Source organism: Pezoporus wallicus, unplaced genomic scaffold (genome assembly GCF_028554395.1).
Source record: "Pezoporus wallicus isolate ANWC-B61680 ecotype Strahan unplaced genomic scaffold, APGP_CSIRO_Pwel_v1 contig_4191, whole genome shotgun sequence".
NCBI lineage: Eukaryota > Metazoa > Chordata > Aves > Psittaciformes > Psittacidae > Pezoporus > Pezoporus wallicus.
Genome location: NW_026641383.1, coordinates 4,922,865 through 4,945,410, shown reverse-complemented (window position 1 = coordinate 4,945,410; position 22,546 = coordinate 4,922,865). Strand labels below are relative to the sequence as shown.

Genomic DNA, 22,546 nt, shown 5'->3' with positions numbered 1-22,546 from the left:
GCAAATCCTCAAACTGGTTGCATGCGGAAAGTCAAGAATATGCTTCTATTTCATAGAATAGGATTGGAAAGGACCTTAAAATCATCTAATTCCAATCCCCCTGCCATGGGCATTTTGGGCACTATGATTTTTAATTGAAGAAATCATTTTTAATTAAACGATTTTTAATTGAAGAAAAAGGCAATCATTTGTCTCCCACCTTTTCTAAACTTTCTTTCGGTGCCAAAGGCCTGGTTTTGGTGAGAACTGCAGCGTTCGCCCTCACGGACCCCCCAACACCGCAGCGGGCAGCGGGGCCTGGTAGTGCGGCGGGGGCCTTCTTTCTGAGGTAAAAACCCCACCCGATGGGAGGAAGGCGGCTGGCGGGGCCCATTGCGGGCACAGGACGGCCCCACGGGAAACGTGAACCGGGGGTGCGGGATTAACCCCGTCCCGTTGCTCCAGGGCCCATCCCCATCGCCGCCATGACCCGGGCCGAGGCGCTGGAGGGCTCAGCCCCGCCCGCACGGAGAGGGCGGTGTGAGGAGGGAGGGGGGGGAGTGTAAAGGCCGTGCGCGTGCGCGCGTGCGCGTCTGCGGGGCGGGGCCGCGGGTGCCGCTGCGAGGGGCCGAGCCGCCCCGGGAGCGGGGCCGTCCTCAGGTCGGTGGAGGGAGGGAGCGGGAGGCGGCCGTGGCCGGGCGGGGGGCACCGGGTGAGGGAGCCGCCGCTGAGCAGGGTGAAGGGGCGCGTTCGGGGCGGCGGCACCGCACGTTACCGCTGGCGGGCGGGCCGGGCCGCGCTGCGCTGAGGTGGTATCGGCGGGGGAAGCGGAGCCGGAGCAGGCAAGCGGCCGCTGGTCCCCGGCCTCCCTGAGGGGACGCCTCCGTGAGGGGCGGAGCGGAGCGGCCGCACCTGAGCGCTGCCCGCCGCGAAACTTGGGAAGCGCGAGTGAGAGCCGGGGGAGTTCGTGTGGGGAGCGGTGCCCCGGCACAAAGAGCCCCTTGGGTCAAAGTCCTTCTGTGGTGTGTCTGTGTGTGTGTCTGCAGCCGCTTGAGAGGGTTCCTTCTCGCCTCCCTCCCCTCCAAGTGTATGCAGCTGCCTTTTGTGCAGGAGCGGGTTGGCTTCGTCGCGGTGCCGGCGGTGATAAACCGCTTTGCTGGTGCGGTGTTACGGGGTCAGACGTGAGGTGCGAGGAGCGCCGGAGTTGGGACCTGGCAGTGCCAACGCGGCTAAGGGGGGGGGTGTGCGGGAGTGCTGCCTCTTGGACCTATTCGGAGTTACACAAAGCGAAAAACTGGGATTTAGGGCTTTTTTCCCCTCCCTCAAGTAATGCTGCTCTTAAAGGATAAGTAATTTAAGTACCAATTCAATAAACTTGCTAGAGGGACAATTAATAATTGCACCTGGTTTCACATAAATACCACCTCCTCTTCCCCACGTTGTTGGCCAAACTTCCTTCTGGAGTCAGAATAGTTTCAGTTAATGGTCCACACCTTTACAGTGTTTGTTTTGAGAAAGTCCACCTGTGGTAACCTTCAGGTTTATAAATTCATTTGCCTGTACTTTTTCCTGAGAGATCATGCATCTAAAACCATCAAGGAGTAGTGAGTCGTTGTCACTTGAAGTGAGGAAAAGTTTGAATTCAAGTTACCATAGAATCATAGAATAGTTAGGGTTGGAAAGGACCATAAGATCATCAAGTTCCAACCCCCCTGCCATGGGCAGGGACACCTCACACTAAACCATGTCACCCAAGGCTCTGTCCAATGTTTAAGTGTTCCTAAAATGATGATTACTAACATACCTAATTAAAATGACAGATTGTGTCTCACCTGAAGAGTGCTGGTGCAGGTTTTCTACATTGTTGTTGGTCTTCACCATACTTTGTTTTCAGCATGTAATCTATATGTCAACCTTCAGTCCCTGTCCTGGTCTTTTTGCTTGTCTTTTGTAGAGAGAGGTGATCATGGGTTATAGGTGTACAGTGCTATATTTGATGCTGCTCTAACATTTATGCTGGGGTCAAGCTCAAAATGGCTTTATTTTGGTTGGAAAGAGCTGGTCTGATCATTGTGCACAGAAAGTAAGTGCATACGTTGCAATGCATAGTATTAGTATTTTGGGTAATATAACTTGGCAAATCAAATGTCTCAGAGCCTTATTCATTTGAAATAAGTTCTGCAGGATTGCCAAAGTTGAATGTAGAGTGCAGGACTCATTCTTTTTTTTTACTCTTTAAATCCTCAGCAGTAAGTACCCTGCAGCTAAGCGCACAATAACTTCCCTTGTGTTTCCCTTCCAGAGATCCTCAGCTTTGCCCTGGAGGAAACACCTTTCAGAAGCAATATGTAGTTCCTTTAGCCTGCCCTTTAAGGCTGAGAAAAAAGGTGCAAGTTGCAACAGTAATTTTTATTATTTTGGACACTTACTTGTTAGAGCTTGTAAGCAAATATTTGTTTTTGAAGTTACCCAATAGTTGTTATTCATGGGATGAAAGCATCAGTGCTGGGTTAGGCTCAATGAAAGGCTGTATGTTATGTTGTCAGAAGAAGTTTAGGTATTCCCTTGTGGTGCGCAAATGACAATAGTTTTGCAGCAGAATATCATTTGTGCCCAGCATTAGCTTTCTCTGGTAATTCAAGGTAGTTCTCCTGTGATACTCTCTCCATTAACTCCTCACACCTTGCCAGCTATTACTTTGTTTCACATGAGCAAATGTTCAGATACCTGAGCTGGCGTGGAAGCCCTATCTTGTGAGGCACTATATAAATGAGTGATAAGCTACAGTTTCTATCTCAAAGAGCTGATAGGTAAGGAAGAGGAAGTAAATAAAAGATGGGAATCTTGGAAGGAAAAGATTAAAAGCTTTGTGTGGTGGAAGTTGTCTTCTATTTTCTGCCATAAAGCTGAATTCCAATCCTGCACCTTAATTACAAAACCACATTATGTGTATGTATGTCAGAGAACAGAGCTGGGGGGAAGCTGAAGTGAAGGATCATGTCATTTGCATTTGCACACTTCCCATTTGCTAGGTCTGGCTTCTCTGTTTTCTGATCCTGCTGCCTTGCCCGAGTTTGATAACTCCACAAGCTAGAGTAACAAAAAAACAAGTGAGTCCAATGTCTGGAAAGTGCATTTTTAAAACACTGGTGAATGATTGGTGATGGGTGAATGTGTGCTGCCTGTCCTGGGTAGGTAGGGTGTAGAATCGCAGAAAACAGATTTAGAAAGTATCTTGAGACATCACCTTGTCCATCCCTGTTACCTGTATCCTGAGATTACCTGATATCCTGAATAAATATTTCACCAGAGGATCATGTACCCTTCAGTGCAGAGCTGAATGGCTTGTTGATAACATCCTCCTGTGTCAGGATATTTGCGTACCGGGTTACACTCTGTATCCACCCTATCTGCAGTTTCTACTCTTCATATCGAAAGCAATTTGAAGGAGTAATTTTCTTCAGAAACTAACTCTGGAATTGTGACTTTGTTGCCTCCCTGTTTGTTCAGAGTGTACAAGGGGTTTCTGGGAGTATGAAAAGGAAACAACTCTTCAGTCAGGTCGTGTGTTTGCTTGTGCTTTGTAGGTGTGATATTTTATATGCAGGCTTGCAATAGTTGATGGAACAAAGTCCCTTTAAAATCTGATCCATAATATGCCACATTATTTAAAGGTTTGTCACTTTGCCCACTTAGCAGGGGAAGGGAAGTGCAAGGCATATTGTTTAATGCTGGGAAGGAGATGAAGCTAGCTATGTATTGCTTACAACAGAAATGTATGCAGTAGCTTACACTATCCCTTTGTTGCAGTATTTGCCTTCCTCTGGAGTTCTTAGCATACAGTTCAACTTGGAGATGAAAGAAAGCTCTGCCGTATTAGACAGCTTGCTCAGTTTCTGTGGAGGAATGTAGCACAGAGAAATACTGTGTAATGTTAGGGTGATACAGTACACTTATAGGTGTACAAAGTGCACCTACGGGTGTTCAATTTCCTAGTGCTGTTTGATTCTTATCTTCTGTAACACTCTCCTGTCAGACCAAGTTGATACTACTGCATGTATACCAAGAAAAAGTAAAGGTTTTCATTCTATATAAAACTTTGTAATACTAATACATAATGCTAATGTGTGTGTATGCTTACCTTGCCCGGTTTCTTTATTATGCCTTTATGCTTTATTACTGCACCTTCCTTGTTTTTTTTTTCTTTTTCTCTACTAAAATTCTAGCATATCCTAGGGTCTCTGAGACAGAGTTATTGTGAAGGAGATCAGGCATTTAGGGTATCCTAACATTTCTAGACAACTACATCTTAATGATTAAAATCATATTCTGAAAGAATTTCAGGAGTGTTTGTATGTTTGTCTTGAAAATTCATTGCTGCAAAGTAGCTGCCATTCACTTGTAAAAAGGAGGAGAAACTGGTTGAAATACTAAAGCACTATCAATGTAATAGGCATTATAATAGGCAATGTAGTAGGCATAGGTGTGACTGAAATGTCTTCAGCAAAGTAAATCTGTTTGTAAAACAGTTGATAAGATAAAAAATTTGGCAGCATCTTAATTCCCCTGTGGAATGGCCACTGAAACAGAGGCTGCATGTGCTGTGAGAGTCTGGAAACAAAGTTAAGGGCAGGCAACAAGATCCACAGCTTCCAACTTGTGGCAAAGGAAGATTAATTCAGAACAGTGCCATTTAATGGATTTATGTTTGGTTCCATTCCGTGAGCTATTTGGATGTAGCTTAGGTCAGCAGCAATCAGTCTCTCATATCTAAAAATTGCAGTTAGTAAACAATTGTAAAAGCACTGCAAGGGTTGTTACTCATGGGTTTTGATTCTCACTTTTAGAGAAGTGAAAGCCACTGTGTTTGAGAATGCATTTCTTATCAAATGCTTGGCTTGCCAATGGGCTGACCCATTCCTGTTTCACTGACTGGGGTAACGTTCCTCTTTTCTCACTTTAAATGCAGTGGGAACAAGAAATTATACCAGTTTTTTCCCATATAAGACGCCGACTGCTTCAAGGTACATTCTTCTGCTGTAAACACAAGGGTGCCAAGCTGCTGATCTGCTTTGTGGCTTTCAAGCCACATGTCCCATAAAGTTTACTGGATATAAAACTGTAGATGAGCACAATGTACTTTTCCCATGACAGACCCTAAGGACATTTACACTGCAACACCTAACCAAGCTTTCCAGTAGTTCCCCCCTGTTTTTCTGAATCTTGTTGGAAGGTGCTGGGAGCACAGCACTCCCAGGGGACTGAAGTTTGCAGGCCACAGAAGAGGCATGGTGTGGGTTGTAACAATATCCTTTCCTACTACTTTGTCCCACAGGGTGCATCAACACTCTGGTGGCGAATGTAGATCATCATGAAAAATGTAGTCCTTGAATTATATGCCAACATAATCAACTGTAATACAGTCTCCCTGTAGATCCTCATGGGGTAGTTACCCTTATAGTGTCATTGGCTCTCACAAGTGAGGACTCACTGGGAAAATGTCTTCTCTTTTGGGAGCAGGACCAGACTTTATAGACCCTTAGATTCTGAGCCAGGTTAGAATTAGAATAAAGGTTTGTCTACACAGGCAAGATCTGTCTGTAACATAGGAACTTCTGTCTGTAGTCATCTGATCCTGATCTCTCCCTTGAAATAGGCAGTATGTGAGTACTAATTGTAGCGGTGTTTTTTCTGAAGTGCACTAAGATCACTAGCTTCTTTCTCACAGGGCACTGAACGATCATTAAATGCTAATGACTTTTGATTACTGTTGACCTTGGTCAATTTAGAATTAGTGACCTAGAGACGAAAACCACTGTATCTCTTTACCAATTTCCTGAGCTATCTGATCTTTCCTTTGTAAGTCGGTTTTGGTAAGAGGCAGAGCAAAATTAAAGTTGACCTCTGTCTTTGAAAAACGGTTGAATGCTTTCAGGTTTGCAATATCATGTTTAGAAATAAATTTGGAAAAATGGCAACTACTAAGAAAGGACTTATTTTTTGACCCTACAGATTGTCAAGAGCAAAACTCAACATGAAATGAAATGGACAGGCAGGAGTAGTGGTGGTGGAGGACAAATGCATAATTTGTCCCTTTTAAATTAGAAGAAAAACAGTTTATCTCCTGTAACCTTGAACTGAATTCTCATTTTGTAGTTGCAGGTTTTCTCATCTCAGAGTAAGTTCATAATTCTTGGTTTTACTTTGAACTATCAAGAAGTGAATTTATGCTTATAGAATAAATAGCAAATTCTGCTCTGGGATATTTTCTACCTGCGGTTCCCAAACTATGAGACTGGAGAATATGTCTCAGCAGGCTGATAAAATCATATATTTCATGTTGTAATGAAGCATTTCACATTATTTCTTTCCATACACACAGAAAGGAACATTTGTGTGATAATTCACTGTAATGGGATCGAACACGTTCACTGTAGGCTGTTAAAACATAAGCCTTTCATTACATGGTTGTGGTTTATATGGACTACCATTTCTGCAGCAAGCATGGTATGGAAATAATAATGAAAATACAAGATAATTTTTAATATTTATTTTATTCCTCACTTTAGTACATTAGCTATATTTATTTTGACCCAACTGGGAACAAAACCTTTAACTTCAGTAGCAGAACTCAACAGTGTAGAGGAGTCATTTGTGGTACATTGTGTTTGGGGCATAAATAGAAAGTTACAAAACTCACTGGGGAAAAAAATAACAGTAGGAGTTGTTGCACTTGGTGTAGGAACAGGTTTGTGTAGAGCCAACTGAAATCCACACAAAAGTGAAGTGGATGTTTATTTGCAAGTAAACATAGGGCTAAATGTTACTCTTAAATATAATGTTTTGTTTTGGTTGCTTTGTCTCAAAAAGGATATTGCTGTAAAAAAAAAACAAAAAAACAAGTGAAAATGACCAGATTCAAAAAGGACATATTAGAAAGATTAAAGCTGCTTTGGTAAGGAGACTGAAAAAAGTGCCATGCAGAGATAGAGAATAATACAAGAATGAAAGAGTAAAAGACATCTGAATACTCGTTCATTAATGTTTGTATTTACCTGTTGATTTGGGCTATTTAGGGCTTTCTGCTTTAGCTTTCTTTAAAGCATTAAGGACATTTAGGAAAAAAATGTAAAAATTATCTTAGTGGATAATATAGTGCAAAGTGTTTAAATCCTCATAGCTTAAAAACTAAGCAGTTAAAAATATTTGCCAACACGTATGTTGCTAGTATAGAAATACTCAATTCAGCCAAGTTGAACTTCAGCTTAAAGTCTCTAGTGTCGGTTCAAGATGCAATTCTACTCTGATTCTCTGCTTTTGGCTCATACAGAAAATAAATATTTGGGGTTTTTATCCTATATTCTGGCTTGTCAAAGCTTACAATTTTGCCCCACTTTCTCCCTGCTTTAAGTTGTCTCATTTTTTTTTGATGGTTGGTTGGTTGGTTTTTGTTGCTGTTTGCTTTTGTTGCTTATGGTAGTTTTTGTTGCTTTTGTTTGATTGGTTGGTTTTTGTTTCCCCTATAGAAGACATTACCAAGTAAGACTTCAGGGCCAGCTTTCCCATGCAATAGCCAGAAGTGGATGCATTCTTAAGTTACTTTCAGTGCTGTCAATCAGGCTGGAAGATTTTGTCAACTGTAATGGATTTTTTACTTGTTAAAATCAAGAGTAGATCTATCAGTCCCCTTTCCAAATGAGTGTTTTGATAAACAGCAGGGTTGGAATGGTGATTGAGGATTCTTCCAAGTGACTAAATAATTCATAGATAGGTAAACAGACCGGAGCTTCTCAGCTGTGTGGGTTGGTTTTGTTGAGGGGTTTGCTTGTTTATTTGGTTTTGAACTTGTGCTTTCCATTTTAAAAGGACTGTTTAACATCAAATTCAGTGAAAATTAGCAGTGGACAGGTACGTTTGTTAAACAGTAACATGGCATGTTTATTTTGGTTAATCAAGTCGTATCATCTGAAATTTGCTTCCTTGTAAGGGTAAATTCAGAGTTTAAACAAAGAATTTTAATAATGCATAGGCGTAATAACTGCCAAGGGAGAGACTTGGCAACTTTACAGAAAAGAAATATATGCATTTTCTCATTGCCTACATGGAATTTACTCCTTTATTCATGATCTGGTTATAACAGACAATTGGGAATTTTGATGAAAACTTGTTGTCTATAGAATTGTCCAGTTCACATTTCCACATGAAGAACTGACCTGTAAATGAGAGAGAGAGAAAACCACAACTTACTAGAAGGGAAAAAAAATCGAATGAAAACTTGGGTATACTTGCTATTGCAGCAGGAGAGACTGATGTAGAATGAGGAAGAGTACTCCCATCAACCTGGAAATTAAATGATCTCTAGATTTGAACTTACCTTTAGAGAGGTGTAATTATAGTAGTACTGTACTGCTAAAAGTTGTACCAAGAATTGTGCTGTAATACTACTCCTATACCAACCCTCACAATGGTGTCAAGATATGTTACGGTCTTAAAGATTAAATGAAACTGGGATCACAGGTATATTGCACATATTTGGATTTGAACAGCAAAAATTGTGCTTTGGTTGTTCCCAGTGTTTAATCAAGAGCTAGTTTCCAAAGGCTTATAACTTGCTCCTGGTAATTTGAAAGGGGCATGTAACTTAATGTGTAGTATCTTGGCCTCAGTCTGCAGCACTTTGCTTAATTCTTCACCTCTGTCGTTTTGGATTTTCATTAGGCCAGTGTTAAGATTGAAGCATGGAATTTCCTATACCTTCTGAGTTAAAATATTTCTGGTTTGACTACATTGCATATGAAATAAAGATTAATGTTCCTTTGAAGACCTCTTTCCGTTTTTCTAAGTTGTGTATATCAAGTTTGGTTCCGTTAATATATAATTAATGAAGAAAAATGAGAATTGCTGAAGAAGATAAGAAACTCTTTGTAATAACCTTTCAGAAATGGATATTGGGTGAGAGAAGGTCAATTTCCTTGGTCTTTTTGCCTGAGATAAACTCATTTGAACTTGGGATTTTTCCTCGTCTTTCACCAGGGAGTAGCTCATAGTTTGCTTTTACTGACTGCTAACATTGATCTGTAAATTCATTAACAATGTTTGTAGAGTAAAAGAAGGAAATAGTGTTGTAAGAAAATTAATGGAAGTTGCTGCCAAAACGGGAAGAATAGTAAGTGCAACCAGCACTGTTTCTTTGGGGTTTTCTCCCATTTCACACATCTAAAGATTGGTTTAGGAGACCTGGTTTCTGAGCTGATAAAGTGCAGTGGAAGATGGTGGTATAAAGCCTGTAACAGGTTTGTAGTTTTCCAAAGGAACTTTCAGAATACGTTGTGGAATTGACGCTATTTTCTGGTTATAACAGACCACAGGTTTTGGTGGGTGGTGTAAGAACAGGCAGAGTTGGCAATCAGGCTTTTTGTTTACTGCGGTGGGTTTTTATCCTGTCACACAGATACTTCTTGTCTACTGGGGGTCTGTCTGACGTCTAGATTTAGGCAGAACATGCTTCAACTGCAGTTTCTCCCTCCCTTCCTTTTCCAGGAGAGCACAACATTCTATACATGCATTGTGTTTTACAGAAGTCAAAAGAATGGTGGACTCCCACAGGTTCATTACCATCTCTTTCCCAGCCTGAGCTGACCAGTCAGTCTCTGTCATTCTCTTCTGTAGCCTCCCAGTGATCTTTTTGTGCTGTGTGTATCATCTTTGGTTTTGTACTGGTCAAATGATTTGAAAAAGTGTTCAAGGACCTTGATTTTTATGTTCTTTGGTAGTCTATGAAATGGATTTATGGAATGAAAACCCAGTCTCTCGTATGAATCCCCTAACCCCTGTTATCTTTCACCTTTTGCCAACTGCAATGCTGAGAATCAAATTTTCTGAAGAGTGCATGGATTTTTGTATCTTTAAGGGGTTTTTTTTACAACTTCTTCCTTTGACATGTCTGTCCTGTGCAGTGGCAAAAGGGTTATTTTTGCAACTAGAAGGGCTGAGAAATTTACATAAGGAGAGGAAAAACGCTCATGTAAACTCAACAAGCTCAGATTTTGTGCAAAGAATACCTGCTGTGTTCCTGTTCTAAATTCTCAGTTACAAGCACTTATAAACTTCCCATCTGCGGGATGAGTTTTTTAATCTTGACCCCCTTCCTTTACCTCTCTACAGTTCAATGTGGCTGAGATTGTTAGTTTTCCTTCCAAATCAATCTGTTGCAGATAAAGAAGAAAAAAGGGATGTGTGAGGGGAGAAAAGCTTGTTAGAAATTAATTCTTTGGAGATTACATAACCTGCCTCTCAATGTGTTTAGGAATGTGTCTGCCTTTCAGCAACACCCACCATTTCCTATTAAATTACTAGTGAAGGCGATTCTGCACTAAGATGTTGGGTTGTGAAATGTAGCAGCTGAGGCATGGATGCATATCCTTCTGTTTCTCCCTTCCATAAGCAGAGACTTCAGGCAGAGAGGGCAGGTGTGTGTCTGGGAATGGTGTCATCTCAAACCACTGCAGCAAAGTCTCTAGATGGCCAACTGCCAGGGGGTTATGTTAGTGCTTAAATACAGAGTGTCTCCCAAGGAGACCTGATAATCTTTGAAATACCTGCACAGTTCATTTAAAGCTAAAGAGATTCTGAGACTGCATTACAAAGCCAAAGCAATTGCTTATTCAAGCCATTGTGGTGGTGTTTCAGTAAATAGCCCCAGTAACATTTCTGTGCTCCTGTTGAATGTGGGGACAGATTTCAGATGTCAGGGATTTCAGCAAGATCAACTGTTTCTCCACCAACCTTTGATCACTTTAATTTCACTATTGTGCTCTTGTCCAGCAAAAGTAATTATGGTTAAAAGTGGTTAAATTTGCTTTAAAAGCAAAGAGGATTGTTTTCTTAAAGACTTGAAGATAATTACATATTTGTATTTGAATTATCTGCCTCTGATATTTTAAGGTGTGAAATACTGACACCAAATACCTTATATTTTTATTCCTCTGCTGTGCTTGCGTGGGTGTTTTATACACTTGACCTACTATTAAGGAAATCTGATCTAAATTTAAGTTCTGAGCAAACTGATGATTGAAAATTAATCTTCTTTCCTATTTCTTTCCTATTTACACGGGTTTGGTTGGCATACCTTATATCCTGTTTATTTCAGAATGTGTGAATAAAATCAGAGTATGTTTGCAAGGCAAGGAGTGTTTTCTGCCTGAGACTAAATCATTCCGACTTCTTCATTTAATGCTTTGAAATATTGATTAAGTATATTCACCCACGTTTGCTTTAATCTGATTGCACATCTCGAAGTTTTCTTCTGATGTGGTGCAGCCATGGCTGGTGCAAGCTGGTTTAATTAGCACTGCTTAGTGATTTGGGACCCCTGTCAACGGCGATTGCGTTATCTAGAAACATAAGGAGTTAAAGCTAAAGCTGTGACCTCATCTCTATTCATGTTACACTAGACTAGAAGCTGTGCTGAAAGGGATTGTTTAACTGCCTCGCTGTCTTTACTGCTGCTAGTTGATTGCTTTAATTTGGTTCTGATATCTATAGCACGCTTTTGCTGAACAACTGTTATAGTAGGGCTTTGTGGGAATACTGGAAACAAATGAAGTCACGCTAACACCGACTGCATGTGGAAATAGCTCCCACGGAAATATTTAGACTCAAATACGTCTTTCTACCCGAGTTCAACTTTTTATTGCTTCCCCCGTGAAAATCCAAGCAGCATCAAGGAGAGCTAAAACGCACCCGCTTCTGGCCAGTCATGCACTTACGCAACTGTGTGTGCCATTTATTACTTTATTACTCAGCGCTGCGTATGAAACGAGGAGTGCAATTGCTGTCGCTTTAATGTCAGAGTGGCGTACGTTACAATAGGTGTCACTGTGCGGCTGGCTCCAATCCTTATCGGTGACTTCAGCTATTGGCTCCCACCGAATGCTGCCTGACTCCATCTGCAGGGCTGCAATACCTACTCTGCTCTGAGCAGTTCAAGGCACAAGTTCAGCTTGCCGAGCAGACTAGCAGTGCTGTTGTGCACGTCTGGCTTAGCCCCCTTCAGAAAGCCGGTGCTGCAGCCACGCACGAACCCTCTTCACAGGCTGTAGCTCTTTCCTGATCAGGAGATCTAGAGAGAAATAAAACTGGCTGGAATGATGGGGATGTATTTAACAATTCAAGTACTGGATCAAACTTAAAGCCAGTTCCTTACTCGGTGTGCTGAAAAGGTCACCTTGTCTTGCCGGAAAAGAAGTAAACTCTCAGCTCTGCTGCTCTCTGTTTAACAGCTTCTGTGTGCATTTCTTAATGTTCTTAGCTAGTTAGGCTGTCTAGCTTTACAGACAAGTATACTCATGGTAGATGAGAAAGGAAAGAACATGAAATGTCTCACCTTCTTCTTGATGCTTCCAGAGACGGTCAAGAACAGGTCCAAGAAGAGCTCTAAGAAGGGAAATAGCAGCAGCAGTAGCAGCAGCAAATTGCCTCCAGTTTGCTATGAAATCATTACTTTGAAGACCAAAAAGAAGAAGAAGATGGCTGCTGATATTTTCCCCCGAAAGAAACCAGCCAACACTAATACAACTGCTGTCCAGCAGTACCACCAGCAAAATCTCAATAACAACAACACTATTCCAGCACCTAATTGGCAAGGACTTTATCCAACCATCAGAGAGAGGTAAGTGCAAGGCAGTTGATTTTTACTGTTTAAATGGAGCGGTGAAAAAGTAGCAAAATGTTTGTAGTGCAAATATTTAGTTATTCCTTTATTTGCTGAAGAAAACATAGATTCTCTTTCTTTTCCTGTGTGTGTGAAACAAGCATTTTGGTAATGGAAAATATCTTAGTATCTCTTTTCCAGACAGTGCAGCTGTTTATCTTGAGTAAATAAAAATGCTGCTGGAAGCTGCAGCAGATTTGCTTTTAGACCTTTGTAGGGATTTTCAGTGATACGTGCTCCTGACTTTGAAAAGTTCTTATAAGTTTGGGTTCTTTGGGCGTTTTTTTTTTATTGCACAAACATACAACACACATTCTGCAGCCCCCTCTTAGTTTTTTCTCTAGTATATTTGTGTGATGATGTGTAAAGGAGCTTAAAACAAAGCGTGACCTGCTTGTCTTTACTCACATGCAACTTTAAGTTGTTAAGAAATTCAATGTCATGGGTCTGGGGAAAGCACGAAGTTACTGGATGCCATGAATTAACACGCTACCTCTGTTTGTAGAAATGCAGTGATGTTCAACAATGACTTGATGGCAGATGTTCATTTTGTGGTCGGGCCACCAGGTGGGACCCAGCGGCTGCCAGGACACAAAGTAAGCAACAGCTGCAGTATCAGCTTGGGCAGGGATAGTGGGGGAGAGCTCCCACGGTTACACCAGGACATAGCATGGAAGTCTGGCTCAGCCCTAATTCTGTATTTTAAGAAGCTACATGCAATGGAATAGTCTATCCCTTGCTTTTCTTTGTGTTTTCAGTTAAACAGTACAGTTGTTGGGCTAATGCAGTCATTGTAAAGTTAGGTGTGCTGCTGATTTGTATTACTCCTGAGATTTTCTAGAAATAGTTAACTTCTGTGGTGGATATGATGGTTTTCCAGTAGCTAATGCAGGGAAAACGTGTAATTCTGTTCTTAACTTTGACTTCATTACTTACTGAAGTGTGTCTATAGAGTCTGTCAGTGAAGCCCAGTATGCTCGGTGTGGCTCTCCCACATTGTTTTTGTTGGCAGTGCTTTCAGTTTAAAGCATGAAATAAGATTTCCCTTTCTCAACAGTATGTCCTGGCTGTTGGGAGCTCTGTATTCCACGCAATGTTTTACGGAGAGCTTGCTGAGGACAAAGATGAAATCCGTATACCAGATGTTGAGCCTGCTGCTTTTCTCGCAATGCTGAAGTAAGCATCATCCATCTCCTGGATGTGTTTTCCTTTCTGATGTATACATTCACTGGTAATATCGTAGCTAAACTATTAGACTTGCATGTAAACAAAAAGGAAACAGTTGTGTAAAAGATTCCTCTTTTTGTGTTTGAAGTGTTTTAAACTTTTACCTCATTTTGCTCTCCCCCTCTACTTCCAAGCACGCATATATTAGACTAATGTAGGCAGTTATAAATAATGACTTTGACAGGGGATCTTTGGGCACATTGTATACTGTAATGCCTATTGATCTGATTTGTCACTACACACGTTACACAAAGGAATGGAATTACTAAAAAGAATTGGCAGCTGTAACAAAAAAAAACCCTGTTCTACTTTGCAAGCATAGGGAGAAGTTAAAAACACACCAAAAACCGCTCTTCAAACCTAGAATTGCTGGGTTTGTCTATTGATGTTGTTCCAGCTCTAATATAAACTTGCTATGTTCAGGTCTTGTCTTAGAAAAATGACCTTAAGTTATTGAATATAGCCTCTGCAAATTAAATTTCTCCTCATCTATCATATTAATGCATTTGGAAAATGATAAAAAGGCTGTTTATATGAATAGGGTTTTTATTCTAATGGAAGAAGAACAGTCAGTTTACATGATCATTATTTTTCTTCTTGCAAAGATAAGAAATGCCATCATTTTCCTCAATGAGCATAATGAAGCAGCTCTCCTGCTGAATTGTCTTTGAATTTATCTATAAATTAATTATTAAAGTGAAATGCCCCATCACAGAAATGCTGTGGCTTTGAGAGTTTTTTGCCTTCAGCTTTAGCAACTGCCATTGCTTTCTGATAACGAATATACATTAGTATCTAATAATGATCCTTTTAATATGCTGCAGATTTTCTTGCAGGTAAAGGTGTAATCACTGTCTAGCAATTTTATGTATTTCATAGATTGTTTTGACTAGCTTGTGATTACAGAATGGTTTCCTTTTTTTCGTTTACATTTCAGTGGCACTGTAGATGAATGCTCAAAGTTGTATGAAGAGTTTGTTGTGCGGAGTTTTTATACATGAGCATCAGAAATGTGCTGTGCAAATGTCAGTAACTGCCATGAAAAGCTGAAGTCACACAGGTGTTCTATAGACCTGGAATATGAAGTTAGATGTGACATTATGTAGGTATCTGCATTATGGATCCTTGCTTTGGGCCTTTCTGGTTTTGCAGGTGTTTTCTGCAGAACTCAGACTTGAGCTTTACTTTCATGCAGAATTTTACAAAGGCATAAATCTAAGATACTTGGATTCCCCTGACCCCCCTTTCTTTTTGAACAGCAAATCTAGTTCTCTGTAGCTAAACATGATTTGCCATAGAAAACGTGAATGCTTTCTGAATTTATCATTAAAAAATGTGTTCAGAGAGGAAATCTAGAAAATTGAGTATCAGTACTGACATCTAGGTCTTGACATGTTACTTAGCCCATGGCAATTTAGGAAACTCTTTGAGAGCGTGGCTGGAACCATGGAAGTTTTCATCTTCTCAGCTTTTATTAAAAAAAAAACAAGAAACCAACAACCCAGTTTAAGGAAAAACGCAAAAAGTCTCTGTGGATGTTGAGTTGACCTTGCCAGTGCTAACTTCCACTGATGCAGTGTGCCTGAACCTGCAGAGTGCTCCCCTGTCTGCAAATGCCAGGGATGGTGCAGGGAAGGGAAAGGGATGTTGCTCAGCAGTGCAGCGTTCCTCTCATCACAGGAGCCAGTGCATGTGCTGCATTTTGGGGAGAGCCATGGTCCCCTTAACTTCTCAGCCCCATGAGTGTTGCTTGCAACTGCTGTGAGCAGTGGATGACAGAAGGCTCCTGATGCTCCTGCTATACAGAAGGAAAAGATTTTGTACCTATCCCAAAGCAGCCCTGTCCTTCATATGCTTCTTTCCTCAGTCAGGAGGGATGCATCATAATCTTTGTCAGAAAACACTTTGACTTTGGTTTTGGGGGTTTGGTTTTGAAGCTTTTTTGTTTAGTTTCCCTGGACAGTAAGTTCTTAATGTAAATGCTTTTTGACTTGTTCTATATAGTGGGCAGGCTGCCAACAAATACCAGATGAGGTATTGCCATGTTTAACATAGGAAACTGGTAGATACTTCGTATTCTCCCAGTAAAATTGCTTTGGCTGTTCTCTCCAGTTTTAAAAATAGGGTTAAAGACATAGTCTAGTTGACAGACTGAATTCCTGTCTTTATTGTATTTTACCCTAATCTTGACCGTTCAGGTTAGAACCATGGTCTCATCTGAGGATGAATGTGTTACTAAACCATCAAACCCTGTGGTCTGGCAGACTCTCCTTTAAGAACGGGGTGAAACTGGGATATCAGTAGTTGCAGACCAGAGTGGAGGTGCACTGGCAGAGTGAGAAGTGTGGGGTAGTGCTGACAGCCAATCTGTGCTGTGTCTGTTGTAAATCAGTGATATTAGTTCTTTGCTTTCATGAATATTAAACTAGCTACTTTTGTACTGTTTCAGTTTAAAACAGATGTCATCATTCTCCACTGTATTAGCAGGCAAAAAGAAGCAATAGAGAGGAGAAAAGAGCTGGAGAACAGTGAGGAGAATCATAAAAACGAATGAATTGTTACATTGAAATTTTTTTGGACTAAGGAACTAAGCCTGTAACCAGTGATATATAGATGTACTCTTTGTTATTACAATAGCCCAGCTGAAATGAAGTAATAAAGAAAAAAAAGAAGGTTTGGGTCTGTGCAAGTTTTTTTTTTTCTCTGAAACCTCTTAGATGTTATTCTATTGCTTGAGCAGTACCTGCTCAAGAATTATTGCTAACTGTGGCTCGGAGAATAGTACCCTACACCTGCAAAAATACAAAGATATTTACAACCAGAATAATAGAATCAACCAGGTTGTAACAGACCTTTAAGATAATCAAGTCCAACCGTTCCCCCGCACTGGCAAGGCCACCACTAAACCATGTCACTAAGGGTGTCATTTACATGGTTTGTGAACAGTGTGGGTACTAATTCCACTTTATAAGCTCATCTGTTCTGCACAAAATTCATTGTGTTGGGAAACCTGCTATCTAGAAAAATATAATTACTACAGGGTTGCATACAACTGCAGCTTTACTGGAGGAAGTCACTTTATCAACCATAACCATCAAGACTTGCTTATCCCTATGAAGAGGAAAATTGTATTTGGCATGGTTTTAGCACATTGCATTCACCAGCTGCAGAGGGGCCCTGGAGCATGAGCTATTAAAAAGAACAAACTGCACAATGCTTCATTTCTCTGAGCAGGAACCCCAGCAGTTTAGTCACATAAATAGAATTCCACCTTCATCTCTTCCACCGCAGTAGCAGAGCAGTAAAGCTTTTTTCCTCCTTATGCAATGAGATTGAGAGCACTTGGTTTCTAGACTGAGTGCTCTCAGACTCTAGCTCCACTGTGATAGTGGAGCTAGGATGCTGCAAGCATTAAGAAACCTAAAATTATAATTCTGTGCCTTTTCCTTTTCCTGTATGCTTCATCACCCTGTGTAAACCCTACCCTACCCTAAAAAGCCCCAACCCAGTAGTTATGCAAAATAGATCGCACCTAATATACTTTGATGGCATTTCTTTGCTTAGACTACCTAATTACTCCCAGCAAACTTCATTTATGTATTTATCTATACACCTCAATAAGTTTCCATTCACCATCACATGACACCCATTCAAGTACCCTTTGTAGCAGGTGTTACAGACTGTTGTGTTAGGCAAGTGAGGTAGCCCTTGAGGAGCTACTGCCTGGGGCAGGCAGCCTCTCATTAGCCAAAGCATGCATGGAAGGAATGAAGAGCTGGAGGGGCCACAGTTTGTAAACATTACCATACATAGCATGTACCCCAAATGTGAAGTGTTATTCACTGTAGATTTAAGCCTGTTTTTTTCCATGGTCTTACTCGTCCTAACATGAGTGATGAATTTGGTTTGTACTTTCTCTGTTGATTTAATCAATATTTACCAAAAGCACTGCTTAGTTTTCGTGTGGAGCCAGTTAAATATTCTTTGTTCCAAATTTTCAGATGTTGTTGACAAATTACGTGTTTGCATTAAGCAGCATTGTTACACCCATGTGTTTTATTTCAGATACATATATTGCGATGAAATTGATTTGGCTGCAGATACCGTACTGGCCACTCTTTATGCTGCCAAGAAGTATATCGTCCCTCATCTTGCCCGCGCCTGCGTCAACTTTCTAGAGACAAGTCTAAGTGCAAAGAATGCCTGTGTGCTGCTTTCCCAGAGCTGCTTATTCGAGGAACCTGACCTGACCCAGCGCTGTTGGGAAGTGATTGATGCCCAAGCCGAGCTAGCTTTGAAGTCTGAGGGTTTCTGTGACATTGATTTTCAGACACTTGAAAGCATTCTCCGAAGGGAAACTCTGAATGCCAAAGAAATTGTTGTTTTCGAAGCAGCTCTAAACTGGGCTGAAGTGGAGTGTCAGAGACAAGAGCTAACAGCTACCATAGAGAACAAGCGCAAAGTCCTCGGGAAGGCTCTGTACTTGATACGCATCCCTACCATGGCACTCGATGACTTTGCCAACGGTGCTGCTCAGTCTGGGATTCTGACTCTCAACGAAACCAATGATATCTTCCTCTGGTACACGGCTGCTAAGAAGCCAGAGCTGCAGTTTGTGAGCAAGCCCCGGAAAGGCCTCGTTCCCCAACGATGCCACCGTTTCCAGTCCTGCGCTTACCGCAGCAACCAGTGGCGCTACCGGGGCCGGTGTGACAGCATTCAGTTTGCTGTTGATAAGAGAGTGTTTATTGCTGGCTTTGGGCTGTACGGGTCCAGCTGTGGATCGGCAGAGTACAGTGCCAAGATTGAACTCAAACGACAAGGAGTTATCCTAGGCCAGAACTTGAGTAAATACTTCTCAGACGGTTCTAGTAACACTTTTCCTGTGTGGTTTGAATATCCAGTGCAGATTGAGCCTGACACCTTTTACACAGCCAGCGTGATTCTGGATGGCAATGAACTCAGCTATTTTGGACAAGAAGGAATGACAGAAGTTCAGTGTGGGAAGGTGACTGTTCAGTTTCAGTGTTCTTCGGACAGTACAAATGGCACTGGGGTACAGGGAGGGCAAATTCCCGAACTCATATTTTATGCTTGAATGAAAGCAAAAAGCATTTTGCTATGAAGAGCCTGTCTGGTTCAGGCCTACTGATGCTTAGCTTTTTATCTGCAGATACGTGGTCAGTACAGGTAATACATAACTAAACGCTGTGGGCAAGTAACTGGCTTGCTATACTTCTACCATTGTTGGTGATAAAGTTTAAGTGTAATATTAAAACTGGAAGCTCTTAAGCAAGTTTTATAGGCTTTGTAAAAGGGGTGCTTGTTTGCTGGTGATGCTGACCCTTTCTTTGATGCACCTGTGAATCACCAGAGGATGTCCTCTTGTGTCTCACTAAACATTGTCTTCATTGATCCATTTTCTCTTTCTCCATTTTCTGCTTGTAATTATTTGGGGAAGTTGGGGTAGAAGATTAAGAGCCTTGTTTTATAGTTCACTCTTCTGTCTGCTTTTCAATAAACTGAGCTGCTTTTGATCATGGGAGCTGAAAGAAGTGCTTCAGTTGTAAGCAGAAAAATCATACGTTTAAACCTTCATCTTGTGAGACTCTCCTGTGGCCAGCTGTTTGGGATGGCTGCAGGGGAAGATGGAGAGAAGCAAACAACTTTCAGGAAGCTATGCAGTATGTTGACTCCACAGTGCACAGGCGTTTTTACAGTGCGGTGGGGATGTGGGCTTGGCAAAATCCCTGAAAGTTCATTTTCTAGGAATCTCACCTCACAGGCAAGGAAGTACTTGCACATGTTCGAATTGTGTATGCAGCTCTTGAAATCCTACTCCCATGACCTAGTTTTTACTACATTTAAGTTGATTTGCTATTTAAATGGCTTTTCTTTGAACCCTTGCTAAGTAAATGAGAATTAATAGCTATCCTCTGATGCAGGGTAATTTTTTGTTTGTTTTGGGTGGGTTATTTTTCTTCCTCCTAAACATGGTAGAGATGGATTATAGAGGAGCAAAAGAATGCAGCAATCCTGACTTGGACTTTTTTCTGTAATATGAGATTGCTTCTTTTTCTTACCATACATTATGAGTGGAAATTTAAACAAAGACAAAAGATTCCCAACTGTGGTCATATTACACTTAATGTATCATCAGATAGAAGTGAGGAGGAGGAAGTCTTCTCTAATGTGTTAATGTTGGATCTCTTGCAACTGCTTATGGTTACACGTCAATCAGAGGATTATGTGGTACAGAGCCTTTTCCTATATTCTTTTATTTTTCCCAAGTTTCCTGTTATAAGTCTGTATCGTTTTTAGTAAAGTATTAGGGATCATGACTCCTTTTATCAGGGAAGGAAACCAGTATAAACAAGAAGTATAGGTACTGTAGAAACATAAATTCTTTCACCATTGTATTGGGACAGTTGCCTCTCAGAGAGAGGCACATTACCTGTTGTAAAGCATCTCATTCTTATTTCACCTCTGAAGTGGGTTCTGTTTGTTACATACGTTTTAATGAAATGAGAGGACCAAATGATTCTTTAGTCAGACTGAAGATTAATGTAACAGTATATCAACGCATTAATGTAGCATAACCTTAAATTCACTTGCCAGTTTTGTAATAAAAATGTTTTTTTCATATGATTTCTTACCATTTTAATACTATTACTCTGAGTGTTTCTTGACAGTTGGAAGCCTGGCCCCTGGCCATTGTAAAGTGCCAATACATCTTTGCAGTGTCCAAAATGCCATCTGAAGTAAGGAAAACTGGAGCATAGGCATCAAACACTTTATGGCCAAAGCCCAGATCTTCTCTCTAGGTAATAAAAGGAGAGCCAGGTAAAAAACTTCCCTGCAAGATCTATGCTTTTCACCCATGTTAGTGTTTAATGTTTTATATACATGCATAACACACGTGTGTGTATAAGTGACATTCTTTCTGAAATGTAAATACCCCCAAAATATATAGAAAAATGTATTGTTTTTTTTGTAACAGATGTACATAATCCAGACTGTTAGTGAGATCTAAACAGAATGCTCCATGAAAAATTCCCAGAGAGATTTAAAAAACCTCCAGTTAATTATATTTAGATCCGCAGCCTAAAATAGACAAAGAGTATAAATTGTATGGACTGCAGGAAAAGTTGCTGGAGAAACTGCTGAAAGGAATTTAAGATTGTGATGAGGTAATGGTCATCTGCTTTTAGGCAACCTCTGAGCAGCAGTTCCATTTATTTAAATACATTTGAAAGCAGAAAAAGATGCTAATCAACTGATTAAGTTTTCTTGCAGCGAGCAGTTGATGTAGATGTAATTACTCTGAGTGATGATCAGATTGACAAGTTGCTTGCAGTAGCAAGCTGCATTCTGAATTGTTTGGAAAAAAATCAGGTGCCTCAGCTGGTGAGATGAATTGGCGAGTAATGCATTCTAGAACTAGGCTTGGGTGCTCACTTTTAAGTTATCTTTTCGTTTTTACTTCTCTGCAAATAAAGGTGAGGTATCCACTGCATTCACTGGCTGCAGCGGAAGTTGGGAGATCAGAATCCTGTGTAGCTGTAATATGTAGAAAGTGAGCTGTTACTTAATTATTATTTTACCTGCTACTTTTCTGAAATCTTTTTGACGAAGTAGGATGAAAACGATTCCTCTGAATCCATTCCAGGTTTTAGGAGCTGGGGCATGTAAAGTTTTTCAATATGGGTGAATAAATGTAAGCCCCCAAAACACCTATCGATGTTTACAGCGTGACTTGATTCTAAGCACTGCTTGATGCTAACAAGTACTGGTATTTAAGAAGGTGCTAGCACCAGTCGCCTTGGCACATGAGGGCACTCAAGTAGGTGTCTAAATGTGGATTTGGTTGGTTTAGCATCAGCATCTAAGCTTGAATATGTTGATTGACGTTTTGAAAGCATCAGCTGTATCAACCTGGAATGTAAACATCGTGTCAATAGAGATCCTTTCATAGATTCTGTCTTAAACTGTTCCTGGCCATCTTTGCTACTTGTATGCTTGATTTTCCTGGTGAGGGGAATCTGTGATAAGAGAGTATAATGTAATATACTTTCTGCCTATCTAAAATAGTATTTAAGTAAACATTTTGATTTCTACATACTTATTGCACTGAAATGTTTGGGGGTTTTGTTTTTGTTGGGGTTTTTTGTGATAAACTCAGCTAACTTCAGGTCCCAACGCCCATTTGTGCTGGAGCAGTGTTTGACCATAGCAGGCTTACAGCATTATTTATAAAGGACAGATATATATAAATATGAAGTACCTCATGTTGAATGTTATTGTACTGTATCTTTAATGTCACAGTGCAGATCTTGTTGGACTCATGAATGTGTATAATTGCATTAAACATACAAATAAAAATGGTTCTTAAACTGTTGTTTCCTGCAGTATCTTTGAAGCATGAATTGTGAAAGCCTTTGCTTCATTATCCCTTTCATCCGATTTCTATTGTTGTACAGTTGTGCACAGATATTTGTTGAGCTTGTGTATTCAGAGATCTTTTGATCCCCAAAGAAGTAGAAGTCTAAGGAAAAAACAAGGAAGAACAATGAAAATGTTAATCAGTTACATTGTAAAAAGGTTGGCGATTAAGCTAATGAGCCAGAG

The 22,546-nt window shown here is 40.7% G+C and overlaps 1 protein-coding gene across 3 annotated transcripts; it reads left to right on the top strand.

Moving 5' to 3' along the window:
* Nucleotides 1–533: 533 nt before the first annotated feature.
* On the top strand, nucleotides 534–22,311 carry BTBD3 (BTB domain containing 3). 3 transcript variants are annotated; one of them, XM_057423355.1, is made up of 5 exons: nucleotides 534–639; nucleotides 12,385–12,649; nucleotides 13,197–13,287; nucleotides 13,749–13,867; nucleotides 17,984–22,311. In XM_057423355.1, the coding sequence occupies exons 2-5, from the start codon at nucleotides 12,507–12,509 to the stop codon at nucleotides 19,014–19,016; spliced, it is 1,386 nt and encodes a 461-aa protein (XP_057279338.1). In that variant the 5' UTR covers nucleotides 534–639; nucleotides 12,385–12,506; the 3' UTR covers nucleotides 19,017–22,311. The 3 variants fall into 3 exon arrangements, with proteins under 3 accessions (XP_057279338.1, XP_057279339.1, XP_057279337.1); XM_057423356.1 differs by lacking the exon at nucleotides 534–639 and adding an exon at nucleotides 2,282–2,420; XM_057423354.1 differs by lacking the exon at nucleotides 534–639 and having other exon boundaries at nucleotides 11,168–12,649.
* Nucleotides 22,312–22,546: the final 235 nt, after the last annotated feature.